General features: G+C 57.2%; 1 protein-coding gene across 1 annotated transcript; it reads right to left on the minus strand.

The window, feature by feature from the left end:
• Nucleotides 1–2586: 2586 nt before the first annotated feature.
• On the minus strand, nucleotides 2587–12727 carry CBX6 (chromobox 6). The gene is made up of 5 exons (XM_082636579.1): nucleotides 12578–12727; nucleotides 12354–12397; nucleotides 12134–12199; nucleotides 11925–11991; nucleotides 2587–7456 (listed from the first exon to the last, which is right to left on the minus strand). Exons 1-5 carry the CDS (start codon nucleotides 12644–12646, stop codon nucleotides 6455–6457), a joined length of 1248 nt encoding a protein of 415 aa, XP_082492705.1. The 5' UTR covers nucleotides 12647–12727; the 3' UTR covers nucleotides 2587–6454.
• Nucleotides 12728–15816: the final 3089 nt, after the last annotated feature.

Consider the following 15816-nt stretch of genomic DNA (forward strand, 5'->3'; position numbering starts at 1 on the left):
GAGATGGCAGCAGGACTCGTGATAAGGGAGGGTCGTGACACTAATCCCTGAACGCACCCGCCTCCCAAGGGCAGCCCCCGTGTTCTCAATCCCAGAGAGATGGGCAGGGGCGGGGGGCAAAGACGTGTGCTGGAGGGAAGTCCCCCTCCACTGTGCCACTTGGGGCAAAGGAATTTCTTCAACCCCTGGCCCTTCTCGTGCCACTGGTCACCGGGGAGGGTGGGAGGGGTGGGAGGGGGAGATGGGAGAGCGCTCACCAGAGTTGCTGTTGTTGTTTAACTAAGTACCTACCGAATGAGCATTTCTGGAGAACAAAGCACTGAGCCAGGCAAGACGACAAGGTGGAAGCAAGGTAGGGGTGCACGTGGAGTAGGTGTCACGGAGGAGGTCAGCCCTGACTCCACACTGGGTCCCACCCCCCTCACCCATCTTCCCATCTCCCTGCCCGGCTTCTGTACGGAGACCAGTCTCAGACAGAGACATGCTCTTCTTTGACCAGGGCCAGCTGGATGAGTCACATTGGTGCCCCACGTCTACCGCCCGGCTGCTCCCAAGCCTCACTGACCGAGCTTGGTGACAGTTAGAAAAAGATGAATCAAGGGTCCATGTGCCAGGCACTGAGCTGCGACTTTTGCGTAGCGAGACGGGGGATGGAGAGGGGGCTCAGGCAGGGAGCTCTCCCCGGATAGAGTGGTGGGGAGGACTTCAGACCCGATCCTGAGGGCAGTGGGCTTCCTGAAGGCTCTCGGCAGGGCTGCCAGGCCCCTTCGGCATCCGCATCATGTGGAAGAGCGGGAGGGAGGTGCAGGGAGAGTGCGACAGGTCAGGGAGGTTTTGCCAAAGGAGCCGCGGTCAGGACAGGTGAGATGGGGGTGCAGGGTGGGGAGACCTTTGAGAGGCGAGCCTTGGTGGTTTCACAACAAGGGGGTGAGGGTGGTGGGGAAGGGGAGGCTTGGAAGGCGATACCTGGCGACACCTGTTCCAGGCCTGGCAAACGGGTGGCCGTGGAGGGATGGAGGTGCCTGCCGCTCACGGACATGGGCGGAGTGGCAAGCCCTTGAGGAAGGCAAGGGAATTTGCGGGGTCTGCTGCTCTTGGATCCCTGTGGGCGTCCAACGGGCTCCCCAAGGCTGCTCGTCTCATCAGAGAAGGCACACGAGCGCCCAGAAAACAGATGTTTCTCTGAGCTGAAGCAGCTTGTTAGCAAGGGCTACTACTGACAAGGGTAGCCCATGCCCCCAACCCTGGCCTGCTCCTTCCCAGGCCCTGTGGTGACCGGCTGGCTAGGGATCCAGTCCCCAGGGCCCCCTCTCTGCGGGTGCTGTGACTCCAACTGAGGGGCGGACAGTGGCGGGAGCCCCACCCCTCCCACGTGCCCGCTGACCAGGTAGTCTCCGGGTTCCAAGAAGTGGCACGCACCGCAGCTTACCTGTGTAGGGGGACTCCCCTCAAGCTCATCTCCCTCACGAGGTGGACGTGGGGTGGGAGGCGGGGAGCTTGGAATCGGGCCGGAGCACTGGCCTGCCACCCCTGAGGGCCAGGGGCCCCCTCTCCTCGCCGCACCCGCACCAGGAGAGGCACGGCCTGAGCTTTCTAAAGACCGCAGTCCCAGCTGGAAGAAATGAGACAGACCTGGGGCTAGACCTTAGCTTCGGAATGTGACAATTTATTTGGGGGGGCAAAAGAGGCTTTTCGCGCCCCCTTCCTGGCATTGATACGATATTGAAGAGCAGCAGAACAAAACATACAAGACAGAGTCATTAGCACAGACGCCCCTCCCCCGGCCCAGAAACAACCGAACCCGGAACAACAGAACCAAAAGCCACACCCAACACAAGGCGTCTTCTCCACCTGCAACCTTTGGGAGAGGGGCCTGTGGCCTGGGGACCCAGCCCCATGCTGAGGCGGCGTCCCCATCTCCGGTCTCCTGCTCACCCTACTAGTTTACTGTCTTGAACCACTGGAGGCAAAGTTTAGCCAGCTGGGAGCTGGATGGTTGAACCACAGACGAAGGCAACGACACTTCATTTTTAAAATGAGAGAGAGAAAAAAGAGACAGTGCCCCTCCCCAAATATAGAGCTATATATGTATATTTTATATATATAGAATTCATTCGTGCACAATTCATTAAATGAGCTTTTCAAAAATTAAAAAAAATTATAAGATACATTTCTTTAGGCCTTTGTGTTTTTAAATTAAAACCAACAACACGAAGTCTCCATCTCTACTCCACCCTACAGCAGGGGGAAGACCCAGAACCCTTGGTTCCTTCTACTGTGGCCTCTTGCAAGGGGGTCCCTCGTTAGACCACCAGCCCCCCTCTGCCTAGCCAGAGCTCTGCATACAGTAGGCGCTCAGTCACTGTTGGAGTGGGGTGCTGACTCCTTCAGGGCGGGATGGGGGGGACCCCACAGGCCTGGGAAGTGGGTGCCTCAGTCTCCACCCAGCCTGTCCCCCCTATTTTGGAGTCTTGGTGACTATCAGCAAGACAGGGTCAGGCTGGGGACACCCCCTCTCCTAGAGTTTTAGCCCCTAATTCTGGGCTTTCTGAATCTGAGAGGAGATGCAGACAGAGACAAAACGAAAACCTTTAAACACTTTTCTTTCTTTCTTTTTTCAAAAGTGATTCCTTAAACCATACAAGCCCTCAAGAGGCTGCCTTGGGCTAGTGCATGGGAGCCTGGAAGTGGGATTGACCAGGCAGGTTCCACTGTCCAGCGTGGGCCAAGTGCAAAAAAAACAAAAACAAAAACAAAAACAAAAAAACCAAACCAAAAACAACCAACAAAACCCCCAAAGGCAGAAAAGGCGGTGCGTCCACTTGGGTCCACCCAGAGGCTAGAAAGGCTGGTGGCAGCCCAGCTCCCCGAGCTAACGGTCTCCTCCTCTGGGCTGACTCCTCACCTGGGACCGCCTGGCTCAGGGGTACCCCCTGACTTTGCAGTGGCTCCAAGGCCCAGGTCCCCACCTTTTAAAGAGGCTTCCCCCAAAAGGCCAGAGCAGCTGGACTCTTCGCTCCAGTGAAGCAGCTTTGCCTCTCAGAGCCCCAGTTTCCTGGTCTTGTAAGTGGGGTGACCCCTCCCACCCTGCCTGCCTCACACTGAGGTTGGGGACTTGATCATCACCTCTTTCCAGAGCAGAGGAAGGCTGAAGCCCATTTTGACCCTGACCGCTTTGCAGGGTGAGAATGAAACGGGACTGTGGGAGGCTGGAGGCCCCAGTGCCAGCAACCTCGACCACCACCTAATCTTCAGCAGCTGCCTGGACACCAGCAGTGCTTTATGAAAAAGCTGTGTCGCCCAATACACCCATTTCACAGAAGGGCAAACTGAGGATCTGGGAGGGGAATGAGACAGGAATGGGTCCCAACTTCCCGCCTCAAACCAGAGACACCAGACCTCATCTCTTTCCTATGACATGGGGGTGGGGAGAGGGTGGCATCAGGGGGAGATGACCCCAGCCACTACTGAACATGGGAGGAGATCCGGCTTTGAGGGGTATTTCACATATAAAAATAAAGCAAACCAGACTGCAACTTCTGCTTGGTAATAGGCAAACGGAAAAGCAGCAATGGGGGAGGAAGGGCCCATGGGAGGCTGATCCGTGCAAGCGTGTGCTGGGGGGCCGTGGGACCCCACTCAGAGCCACCCTGGGAGAGAGGTAAGGAGGGCTCTGCTTGCTCTTGACCAGGTGCCCACTCAGGCCCTCAGGGGAGCTGCCCATCTGGGAGCAGTGTGCATGCATGCCTCTGCATGGGCTGGGGCAGGGCTGCACAGCTGGGGGTCAAGGGCAGCACCCTCCCTGTGAAAGGAGAAGGGGCACGCACTCCCTCTCCCTACGGCTACCCCCAACCCCCTCTGATCACCACCTAATACTCTCCCAGAGTCCGTAGCTCCTGTCTTCTTCCTGAAGCTTGCATCCCCTACCTGGCCAGGGAAGCTCGGGGGTGTCTTGGTCATTGGGGTGATGGGGAGGGAGATTCCCCCACGGGGTGGCGGTGGAGGGACAGTACGGCCCAACAGGCTGGCAAAGGAATGGAGGAAGGCAAGGAACCCAACTGTACCTACTCACCAGCCTTCCTGGAGAAAGTCACCAACGATGGGTCCCGGTGATGGTGGGACCCCTGTTGACTCCTACCTCCCCACATCTCAGCTCTATTTACCTGGCCCCTGCAGCTTCTGGCAAATTCCCTTGGGATCAGGGGTCAGGCTTCCCCTCAAGCGGGGACAGGTGTGGAGTCTGGGCCCAGCGCAGGAGGGAGGGCTTACCTTGCCTCGGGCCAAGGAAGGAGGGCAGTTGCCGTGCCTGGGAGCCTCCCAGCTGGGCCTGGGCCTCTATCCACGTTCCTAACATTGCCGCCTCACCTGTGCAATCACTGCGTTACTAGTTTTTCTTTAAATATCTCTTTCTCCCCACCCCACCCCCAAACCCCATAGGAATCCCACAATATTTTTTCTATTTCTTTTTTCCCCTCTTTTTTTGTTTTTTTTTTGTTTGTTTTTTGCAAAACTAATTCTTTCACTTTCCTGTCATAAAATCACCTCTGAAAACACAACTTCTTTACAAAAAAAGTCACGAAAGACACGGACTCTCAGGAAAACACATTTCTATGGTCTCTGGAAACACCTGTAACTGGCACCCAGGTGGACACTCACCTGGGGTGGGGGTCGGGGGGGAAATCCCCTCTAAGGACAGAGGAGAAATACCAGCCCTTATTTGGGGGGAAGCCAATTGGCACTTGGACGGCCACAGAGCCAACACAAAGGGCAGGGTGGGGAGGGGTCCAGGAGCACCAGTCCCCCAAACCCTGTGATGGCCCCCGTTCTACATCCTGGGACGGGGAGGGTTAGGGGCCCTGCCACAATCCCTGGTGGGGAGATTCGGAAGAAACAGTCCTCCCGTGCTTAGGACCAAGGCGTTTGTTTCCGAACTGGAATTCCCTTTCTGCCATCATGGCTCTCAGGCCACACACCAGGAAGCCACCTTGAGCCACGTGCAAGGACCCGCCACTCATGGCAAACTGAGTCTGGGCAGCGCCTCACTGCTGGCCAGCAGGGCTGTCTCCCCTGCCCACCAGACCCCTGGTCCCACACGTGCCCGCTCTCCTTAAGGACACAGGCCCCCTCTTCCGTCCCCCCCGCTTCGGCCACCCTGCCCTCCCAGTGCCCAGCCTAAAACTGGGGTTTTGGTCTCTGCCACTGGCATGGACACCTCAGCTCCCCGGCAGCAGAGGAAAGAGCAGCTGCCCAGGGCACCAGAGGCCTCCCGCTGCTTCAGGCAGGCTGGGCTGTGAGAAAGCCTGGGCGGTCGGAAGCAAGAGAGAGGGGGCCGGAGACCCTCGGAACGGTGTCCAGGCTTCCTACTCCCCCCCCCCCGAACACCCAGGAGCAAGAGGAGGCTTGGGACGGGGGTCTCCCCTCTGCCTCGGTCCCCACCATGCCACGTCTGACCACCCCAAAGGAGAAGGGCGTGGGATGCGTGCCCCCGCACACGCGGGCTGGGAGGATCGGCCTCCACAGCAAACTCCTCAGACCTGGGCCAGGTCCCAGGCCCGGCTGATGGCAAGGGAGGGTTCCAGGCCTTCGATCTGACGACCTTACTGTGAGGAACCCTAAAGGGCGCAGCCTCGAGAGCCGGGCCCTGCGGCCAACGCACACACGGATCCACGCAGACCCGCCCAGGACGGCAGGCGCATGCGCAATCGGAAAGTCCGCGCAGCAGGCTCTTGTAGCACCTTTGGTCGAGAACTGAGGGGCCTTTAGATGCTGGGAGGCCGTGGCAGGTGAGGTCCATGCCAGTCCCTCCCGCCTCTGAGAGCGGGATGAGGAAAGAGATGGGTGGGTGAGGCCCACGGGGGCCTGCTTGGGTCTCGTCCGAAAGTGGGCCCTGCTCTTGCCGCCCTCGTGGGTGGGGGCAGAGGGGCCAAGGCCGCCTTCACCTCAACCTCTGTCTGGGCTTTCCCATCCCTGCCCCTCCTTCCCAGACATCTGGAGGAAGGAAAGGGATGGTGCCCATGCTGGGATGGGGTCCCCTAAAGGGCCCCAGCAGCTGCCGGGTTAGCACCGAGAAATCAGATGCTGTGAGCGAGAGCTGGAAGCAAGCTGGGGAGAGATGGGATGTGGAGGGGGCAGCTGAACCCCAAGTTCTGGGGCTCCCCAGGAGCCACCCAGCAGGCCCCACTGTGCGTGGGCAGGGAGGGGGCCAAGAGACAAGAGAGAGGACTTCCCAGTGTCCTGGCCCCACCCTAGCCCCACCCCGTTCCAGGACCGCCCCTCCCACTGGGCTTCAGGGGGCTCCAACTGCCCAGCCCCATCCCGGGGTCAACACCGAGCCATTTGAAACAAGCAAAGCACAGGCAGGGTTGTCTGAGGGCGGGGGCGGGGGCGGGGGCGGGAGCAAGAGTATGACTTTGGGCAGGAGGGCCCCCCAAACCCCCCTCCTTGGTGGAGCCCCTCACTTGCTCTGCCCACTGCTGCCACCCCCCGCTGCGGCGCCTGCTACCCCAGCAGCCACCTTCTCGAAATCCTCAGGGTTGCAGAATTCCTTGATAGTGACCGTCAGGAGATTGCTGGTGACATCGGTGACGACCACGTTGGAGCAGGGTGACATCTCAGGGCGCCAGTCTCCAGCCTCGGGCTCTGAGGCGGCGCCGGCAGGCTGAGGGGCCGCGGGAAGGGCCTGGCTGGCAGCCGCAGTGACGTCGGGAGGCGCCCGCTTGCTGGTGGCCGCCGCCTCGGGAGGGATGGACAGGTCAAGCACCTCGGGCTCCCGCCAGTCGGGGGCAGATGGACTCGTGGTCTCGGGGAGCAGCTTGGGGGGCGCGTCATCCGGGTCGGAGGAGGACTGCGGGGTCGGCGAAGGGCAGCCGGAGGAGCTGGAGCTGCGGGCGTCGTACGGGGCACTGGGGGCTGCCAGGAGCAGCCCCTGGCCAGGGGTGGCAGCGATGTCGGCCTTGGTGGCTGGCGGGGGCGGCAGAGGGCCGGGCGGGGGCTTGTTGTACATCGCGAAGGCGCCGAACTTCATGTGGCGGATCTGCGTGCGCAGGACGCTCTCGCTGAACTTCTTGCTCTTGCCGATGACGCGGTTCCGTGAGGGGACTTTGGGGCGGGCAAGGGCCCCGGCCCCCTGCCCGGCGCCGCCTCCGCCCGTGCCCTTGTCGATCACCTTCAGGTTCAGGATGATGCGGTTCCGCTTGGGCTCCCGAGGCTTGACCTTGCGGTTGATGATGCGCACGGTCTCGGAGAAGGGTGAGATGGGCGGGCGCAGGCCGGGGCTGCCCCCCTGGGGGTCTGGGCGGGGCAGGGGGCGGCGGGACATGCGGTGGCAGCGGCGGATGTCCTTCTTGAGCCGGTGCACGGCCGCGCTGGAATGCAGCTTGGGCGAGGAGGCGCTGGCGGTCGGCTTGACCGAGAAATGCACATCACTGATGCGGAGGGCCTCCGCCTGGGCCCGCGCCTGTGGGACAGAGGGAGGCAGTGGCTGAGGGCTCGCCGCCCGCTGACCTCCTCTGGACACCCCTGCACCAGCCACCCACAAGTATGGTCTCAAGAAGCCATCCTGAGAGCACTTAAGAAATCAGTGGTGCTCTTGACCTTGCCTTAGCGATAAAAGGAAAACAGGTTCAGACGGGTGACACAAAGTGTGGAAGGTTGGAGGGCAAGTCAGACCCTCATCCAGGCCCAACTGCAAGACTAACTTTCCAAGTTAGGCCGTGGGTCTGAGGGACAGACAGACGGGTCGGTGGCTGCCCTTGCTGACACAGAGGAGTGTCAATAGCCAGGACACTGCACGGAAAGAAGCCCCTGATCAACCCCGCCCTGGGAGGATCCCAACCCAGTGCTCCTCCATGGACTAATTTTTGGTGACAGAAAGGCGAGGGCGACCCCTCCCACCTTCACCCCATACCCCAGCCCTCCGGACCTATTAGCAGATGCCCTGAGCTCCTTTTCTGCCTCTGAACAGGAGGCACCTCCAGCTCATCATCAGCTCTGGGACAGACCTTGGCCCCTCCTCCTCACTCCCAGCACCCCACTCCCCCCCGCCCCCACTTCCCCTCCTGGGTCTGATTCATCTGACTGCCCAGGGTCTGGCTCAGGGCCTGGGTCTGAGCAAATTGGTACCAACAGACTCCAAAGCCAGCACCTAAAGCCTGGTTGGCATCCACCCCAGGTAGACATGGGTTTGGTGGGGATGGACTAAGACATGGGATCAGCCACTTCATATTCTCTCTGCCAAGATGGCCTGGGGACAGGATGGCTGAGCAGAAGTCTGCGGGGAGCAAGGGATACTGTCCCAGGCTCCTGGGCCCAGCTGCACATACTCCCAGGGGTGAAATCTATAAAGCCCCGCCAGGGCTCTGCAGCAGCTCACCTTCTGTCTCATGGAATGCGAGGTGTGTGTGTGTGGGGGCGGGGGCAGGGCCCTCGACTCCAGGTCTAGGGCAAGAGACTCACAAGGTTATGTAAGCCATCCTCCACGACCAGTCCTTCCTTCACTAAGAAAGTACTCATGAGTCACGTGCCAGCTGCTTAGGGCTACAACTATGACCACACACAGCTTCTACCCCTAGGGGGCTGTGCTCCACGGAGAAGAGAAGTAACAGGCCATTAGGGTGCAGGGTGATTCAATACAACAGAGGAAGTACAGGGTCCAGAGGAGCACAGATCAGTTCCCAGTTGTGGAGGATGAAGCCTAAGTAGGAAAAAACCCTGGTCCTTCCTGAGCTGACTGTGCCCCAGGTGGCCTGCTGAAGGGGCCCTGCTAAGACAAATGGTGGAGGCAGAGAGAGCCCAGCGATGAGAGGATGGAGTGGCCAAGGGACCGAAAGCAATGGCTGGACAGAGTGTAGAGATGGATGACCAGTCTGTGTTCTATACAGATACCCTGGTTCCTGGTGGGAAGAGGGACCATTAGGTGGTGACTGCCTCCAGCCAGGTGAGATAGGGGTGGCTGAGAGGAAGGACACATTCCCATGATCAGTCTGTGAGCTCCCCAAGAGGGGGGTCTGTGGTTTAGGGTCTCTCCACCTCCCACCCCCACAGTGCTGGATGCTTGACTAGTACCTGGGAGGTAGCCTGTACACCTCTCAGATAAGACTAGACTGTATTTGACCACAACCCCCAGAAGAGGTGTTTGTGGACTTACATGCTGAATCAGCGAGGATGTCACTTAGAAGGTAGGAGAGGCACTTTACTGCCACATGGTCCTCCCAGCCCTGCTGGGGGTTTCCTGGGGTGGCTTAGTTAACCATCCCTCCAGCCACTAGGTGGCAGCACACGTGGGCCCGACCTGCCCTGTGCCAGGGCTGCCAGCTCCTCCTGCCCCGAGCCAGTGGAGCCAGGGACTGGTTCCCTCACACCCCTTCCCAGACAAAGGCAGGGGAAAGCCAGCCTTCCCTTGGCATAGCAACAAGGGCTTTTTGCAGGTTCATCCCCCATGGAGTTTAGGGGATTCCCCACTCTGATCCCCAGGGGTTGGTGGTTATTCTCTCTGCATGCTGTCTGAGCGGGACCTCTGTAAGTATGGTTCTGCCGGAGTCCAGCAGTGATGCATGGCCCCTGGGGACTGGCAAAGAGCGCAGGCAAGGCAAACACCAGATCCAGGATGAAACCCCAGCTTAGTGGGCCTCCTCTGACCACAGTATATGTTACCTGGTTAACACAGTGCCTGGCACACAGCAAGCACTCGAAGAATACTAGACTATCCAAGGGGCGGGGCGGGTGCTTATGAGCAGTAATCTTTTTCTAATGTATGGTTTCCAACCTTTCTACAAAAATATTTACTTTATAATGTCTACACATTATTATTCTTTAAAAGGGGCTGGTTCACCCTTCCTCCTCCTCTCCTCTCTTCTCCCCAGGTTGAGAATTCTTTGAAGGTGGGACCTGGGTCTGCCTGTGGATTAAAACTGGTAACCACAGCCCAAGGCATTTATTGCACTCTGACTGTGTGACAGGCATGGCTCTGAGGGGTTGGCATGTACTATACATAGATAACGTGGAAGGTTAAAGACCTGGACTCTACCACTCACTCTCTGTGACCACGGGCAAGTTATTTAACCTCTCTGGCCTCAGTTTTTCTATCTACAAAATGGGGATAATGCAACCTACCTCAGGGGCTCCTGTTCTCTTCAGAATAGTTCCCTGCAGAAAGTGAGTGCTATCTGAGTGTAATTTGTTTACTATACACACTTGTCCTCTTGGTGACCCACAGAGCAATGGGTTCAGACCAAGCTGATCTCCATCACCCCTTGCAAATATCTCTCTCCCATGCTACCTGTTTTTAAGGTCCAGATCAAGGTTCTCTCATCTGCCTCTGCATCCCCTGCCCCACCAACTCTACAGCCTTGTTTCCTTTTTGTGTGTGTATGTGTGTGTGTCCATCTTGCTCCCTTAACCTGACGTGTACTCTCTGAGGGACAGGGTTAAGAAAAGGAGACATGATGAAGCCAGGAAGCTGGGTGGTGGGAGCTCAGGTAAATCACCTCCCCTCCCTGGACCTTGATCTTCTCATCTGCAAAATAGGGATAATATTCCCTACTTCATAGGGTTGTTGAGAGATTTAAAGGAGATAATCCATGTGGGGGTCAGCACTGTGTTAGGCCCATAGCCAGCTCAGGAGATACAGCTATTAAAAAAGAAAAGCATTTTGTGAATCGATGCTCATGGTCATTACTCACTTCCCCGCTAGAGGGCACTCCAGCTGCACTGAGAGGCTGTCACACGGCCCACTGGCCCTCCAGCTGCTCTGCCCCATCCCTCCGAAGAAGCATCAAGAGTTAAGGTTACTCCACAGATCCCCTAAGATGTGTGTAATTTGGCGACAAGGGTCACAGAAATATGTAATTCTGGAAACCATTATTTCTTTCACTTCTGCACAGTTCTTTTGGGGGGTGGGGGGCTGGAGAGCCCCCCCAAATTGGGCTTTGAGCCTTTAAGACAAATTGGAGATTCTGAGTTCTGCATTGTGCACAGCCTCTTTTCTGCAGAGTCCTGCCTGCCCTTCCCGTGCCAACTGCCACAAAGTCACAGGCTGTAGGGGTGGGAAGGGGCCCTGAGACAACCTTAGCACTAGTTGTGGGGGGACTGTGGTTGCCCACGGAGGCCCGCCTGCAGCCTTGCCTGCCACCTTGGGTCATCTCACCTTCCCTTCCCAGGCTCTGTTCTTTCTCACTAAAAAAATTAAAATAAACACCAAAAAAACTCTAAGATGGCTTCCTCTGGAGCTAGGTCGCCCTCCCTTGCCGAGGCTAATGTGCTCTGCTTTTACTCTCCCACTCTCCATCCTCATTAGAGCCTCCAGAGACAGCCAGAAGTGGGCAAAACTGAGAACCAGTGGCCCAGGCTGGGTGATAAAATTCAAAGTGAAGTGATTTAAGGTCAAATTCAAGTTGGATCCCTCTGTCAGGAGGGGAGGCATACAGAACAAATCCTGAGAGAGGGAAGCTGCGGGCAGGGAGGCAGGTGCCCCCCCACCAAAGCCTCTCCCTGTTCCCCACGATGAGGGAGACCAAATTCACTCTCCCCCTGGGTTCTACTTCCAGGCAAAGCCCTACCAGCTCAAGGCTGGGGGAGATGAGGGTTCTCACGTGCAGAAGCCACCCCTCCCTGCCATCCCCTCAGGTGGGCACCCCACCTGCCTCACCCACCCGCTTCCTGTTGGCCTCCCCAGACCCTGGTTTTGTCAGCGAGGATTATCCTTCCCCCTTGTCCCCATTCCCAGGCCCCTCTTGCTGAAGCTGGAGCTGGCCAGGGCCTGCTGCCAGGGGCTCTTCGGGGGCTCACAACCACCCCTTGCCCAGCTGGGGCCCCTCTGGAAAGACCCGCCCGCCTGGGCGGCCGCGGATCTGTCCCTCCCCTGCAGGCCCCGTGTTGCGCCCGGGCTGGGGGCCCGAGAGGGGCCTGCTGGGGCTGGGCCAGGTTACCTTCAGGAGGAAAGTTTTGGGTTTGGGTCCCCTCTTCTTGGGCCCATACAGCTCACGCTCCCTCTCCCTGCGGCCGAGAAACGCCAGAGGTTAAAAAGAGCCCCTTCCTGGGCCCCACTCCGCGCTGCCCTCCCCGGCTCTCCCGCTTCCCCGCGCGGCGCCCCAGCCGAGCCTCAGCCCCGCCGCCCCTGCCAGCTTCCCAAACTCACTTCTGCTCGAAGGCTGCAATGAGCCGCGAGTCCAGGATGTTCTCCTCCGGCTCCCAAGTGCTGTACCTGCCGAGTTACGCATGCACAAAATAAAAAAGAAAACCAGGGAGCCAGAGGCACATGCGAGAGAGCAAATGTGCGCACCCTCCAACGGAAAAAAAAAAGGCCCCGGTGTGCGCTGCCTCCCTTCCCCCTCACCCCTGGATCCCGTGACACTCACTTGATGGCCCACCCCTTCCATTTCACCAGGTACTCGATGCGTCCCTGAAAAACAGAGAAGGAAAAAAGGGGGGAGTGGGGGTGGGGAAGATGCGGGGACGCGAGGAGGCGGCTGCGCGGGGGTGGGCGAGAAAGCCCGGGTTAGCGGGACCGCTTCGCCCCGATGGCCCGCGGATCTGAGGACCGGCTGCGGGGCTAGGCGTCCCGCCCTGGGAGGCGGCTAACCTTTCGGATCCGGCGTTTGATGATGGATTCGGCCGCGAAGACCCGCTCGCCCACTGCAGACAGCTCCATCTTGCTCAGCGGCACCCACAGCCCATAATACTCCCTGCTCCCGCGGCCGGTGCTGCACCGCTCGCGCACGCGCCACAGCGCCCAGGCTCGGCGGGCGGGCGCGCGGCGGGGCGCGCGCTCGCGTTCCAGCTGCGGGCCATCACGTGACCCTCTGGGCTGGCGCGCCGTTGCCAGGACCTTCTCCTCCCCCGGGGCGGTTGCTAGGGAAAGTGAGCGCACGCGGGGCGGGGGCGCGCGCTGGTTCTTAAAGGGGCCTAGCCTGGTTGGGGGAACCAGCGCCGGAGGCCGGGAGGGAGATGCTTGGCCTGCGCGAAGCCGGGCTGGGGGCGGTGCAGTCTTACAAACACTTTCTCATTCCCCTCTGCATCTTCTCGGCCCCCGCGAGCTGACAACTTCTCCCTCTGAATCCTCCCTTACAAGTCTCTCCCGGACCCGGGAGGGGAAGGGCAGTGGAGTCTCTGCAGCCGCTGCTCATCCTCCCAGCAGAAGTTTGCAAACAGTTAAATATGATACAGCAGAAATGCATTTGCTGTTGCCTGGCCAGGCCCTGCGGGAATTTCTTTAAAACATTGCCCCCCACCCCACCCCTTATCCATTATTTATGTATTCGTGGGAGTGTGGTTTTGTAACCAGTTCAGATGAATTAAAACAAAAACGCCACCGCAGGAAAGGGTGGGGGAGGCAGTGAATGGGGCCGAGGAAGGCCGGGGTGATCCTTTGCATCTGTTTTTCTGCCGGGGTCTTGGGCGGCACCTGCCCTCTCCCGGGAGGTCGGGTGAAGACGCAGCGAGGAAGATGTGGAGCGGTTCGGAAGAGAGAGGCCGCGGGGTGACAACGAACTCCCCACATACCAGATTGGGCCCGAAGCGGGTCATCATTGGGTCATTCGGCAGAAGCCGCCCTTGCGGTCACGTCTGTATGTTTTCTAATTCCCAGGCCCCGTGCCGCGTCACCCTCCTGCCTCCTACAGTTCCTCTAATGGTTCCGCCATTGCTCACGGGGAGACCAGAGCCCAGCTTCCTATTTGGGGAGGGGCTGGGAGACCTAGGCTGTCTTGGAAGGGACGCAAAGTAGCCCTGCCACACAAAACGCTCCATTTCTTTTATTTTGTATTATTTCAACTTTATTTTTTTTTAAATCACACCAACAGTCCTGTACTTTGTAAATTTTTTAAAAGTAAGAAAAAAAGCAACCGTCTATGATCTCCATCAAACCATTAACCTCTTCACGGATCTTCTTCCAGCCTCTGTCCTATGCCTATATAAACACACATATATATGCACATATATACACTGTATATAGATGATTTAGATATATTTAAATTCTTTCTTTTTAGCAAAATGGGGTCATATCACACTAGCTGGAATCCATTTGTCTCTCTTTTTTTTTTTTTTTTTTTTTTTTTTTGCGGTATGCGGGCCTCTCACTGTTGTGGCCTCTCCCGTTGCGGAGCACAGGCTCCGGATGCGCAGGCCCAGCGGCCATGGCTCACGGGCCCAGCCGCTCCGCGGCATATGGGATCCTCCCAGACCGGGGCACGAACCCGTATCCCCTGCATCGGCAGGCGGACTCTCAACCACTGCGCCACCAGGGAGGCCCCATTTGTCTCTCTTAATGAGATAAAGTGGACCTCTTTTGGTGTCACTAAGTACAGATTTCCCCATCATTTTAGTGGCTGTGGTGGGGTTGCGACGGAGGTGGAGAGAAACGGGAATGTGGTAAGGCTCAGGGGTGTCTCTTGCGCTCATGATTTATTTATTTATTGGAAAGGAGAATTTTTACATGTCTGTGGTGCAATACCAATTCTTGTGGTTTCAAGTCAACCGCGTCAAAATTTCTGCTTCTCACTCCTGCATGTCTGCTGATTTGTCCAGTTATTACCTTGGGAAAAATCCCCCTCCCCCCTGAAAATCGACATGCTCTTGAGAGAGAGCTATTTGCTGGCCAGCCCAAAGTGGGCTCCTGTGTAAGGATAGAGCTGCCCTCCTGGGGGTGGTGTGGGTGGATGGACAGGTAAGCTATGTGGATATGAGTGTGTGTGTGTGTGTGTGTGTGTGTGTGTGTGTTCTCAGGCTGAGGGACACAGGCAGCCGGATGAAGCGGGTAAGCATCAATCCATTTGTTCGTTCATTCAGCAGCTTTTGTGAGCCCTTTTTGAGGCTTTGTGTTAAACTGTCAGAAACAAAGGTGCCCCAGGCTTGAGGAGCTCTCAGGTGACTGCTATGCAATGTGATTAGTGCTGGAATAAAAATGTATTCATTTCTTATGGCTGCTGTAATGGTACCACAAACTCAGTGGCTTAAAACAACACAAATGTATTATCTTACAGTTCTGGAGGTCAGAAGTCCCCCATTGGTGTCATTGGGCTCTAGGGAGAGAATCCATTCCTTGCCTCTTCCAGCTTCTAGCAGCTGCTGGCATTCATTGGCTCATGGCTGCATCACTCTAGTATTTACTTTTGCCTTCCCTTGACTGACCAACTGCCTCTTTCTCATAAGGACCTTTGTGATTACATTGGGCCCATCCAGATAATCGAGGATAATCTTCCCATCTCGACACCCTTACCTTATCTGCAAAGTCCTTTTCACCATAGGGTAACATATTACATAGGGTATATAAGGTATCATGTTCATAGGTTCTGGGAATTAGAATGTGGACGTCTTCGGGTGGGTGGAGCATTATTCAACCTGCCACAAACAGTAGGTATAGGATGCCCTGGGAGTCTAGATGTATTAGTCAAAGTTCTCCAGAAACAGAACCAATAGGATATATGTAGAGATATATAAGAGGAGATTTATTATAGGAATTGGTTCACATAGTTATAGAGGCCTAAGAAGTCCACTGTCTGCAAACTGAAGAACCAGGGAAGCTGGTAGCAGAAGGCCTGAGAACCAGGGGGCTGCTGGTATAAGTCCCCAAGTCTAAGGGTGTGAGGAACTCCAATATGTGAGGGCAGGAGAAGATGAATGTCCGGGCTCAAAAAGAGAGGGAATTTGCCGTTCCTCTGTCTTTTGGTTCTATTCAGGCCCTCAGTGGATACCATGGTGCCTGTCCATGTTGGTGAGAGTGGACCTCTTTATTTGGTGCACTGAATCTAATGCAGACCTGTGAGCAATAATGTTTACTAGCTATCTGGGCATCCCGTAGCCCAGGCATGCTGACACATAAAA

The sequence above is a fragment of the Mesoplodon mirus genome, assembly GCF_964341445.2.
Source record: "Mesoplodon mirus genome assembly, chromosome: 11".
Classification (NCBI taxonomy): domain Eukaryota; kingdom Metazoa; phylum Chordata; class Mammalia; order Artiodactyla; family Ziphiidae; genus Mesoplodon; species Mesoplodon mirus.

Excerpts from the sequence above, each read along its gene's own strand:
- CBX6 (XM_082636579.1), bottom strand. The coding sequence starts at position 12,646 with ATGGAGCTGTCTGCAGTGGGCGAGCGGGTCTTCGCGGCCGAATCCATC. Across the intron at positions 12,398-12,577 it reads TCAAACGCCGGATCCGAAAG|GGACGCATCGAGTACCTGGT; the intron begins GTTAGCCGCCTC and ends TCTGTTTTTCAG. Across the intron at positions 7,457-11,924 it reads CCAAAACTTTCCTCCTGAAG|GCGCGGGCCCAGGCGGAGGC; the intron begins GTAACCTGGCCC and ends TCTGTCCCACAG.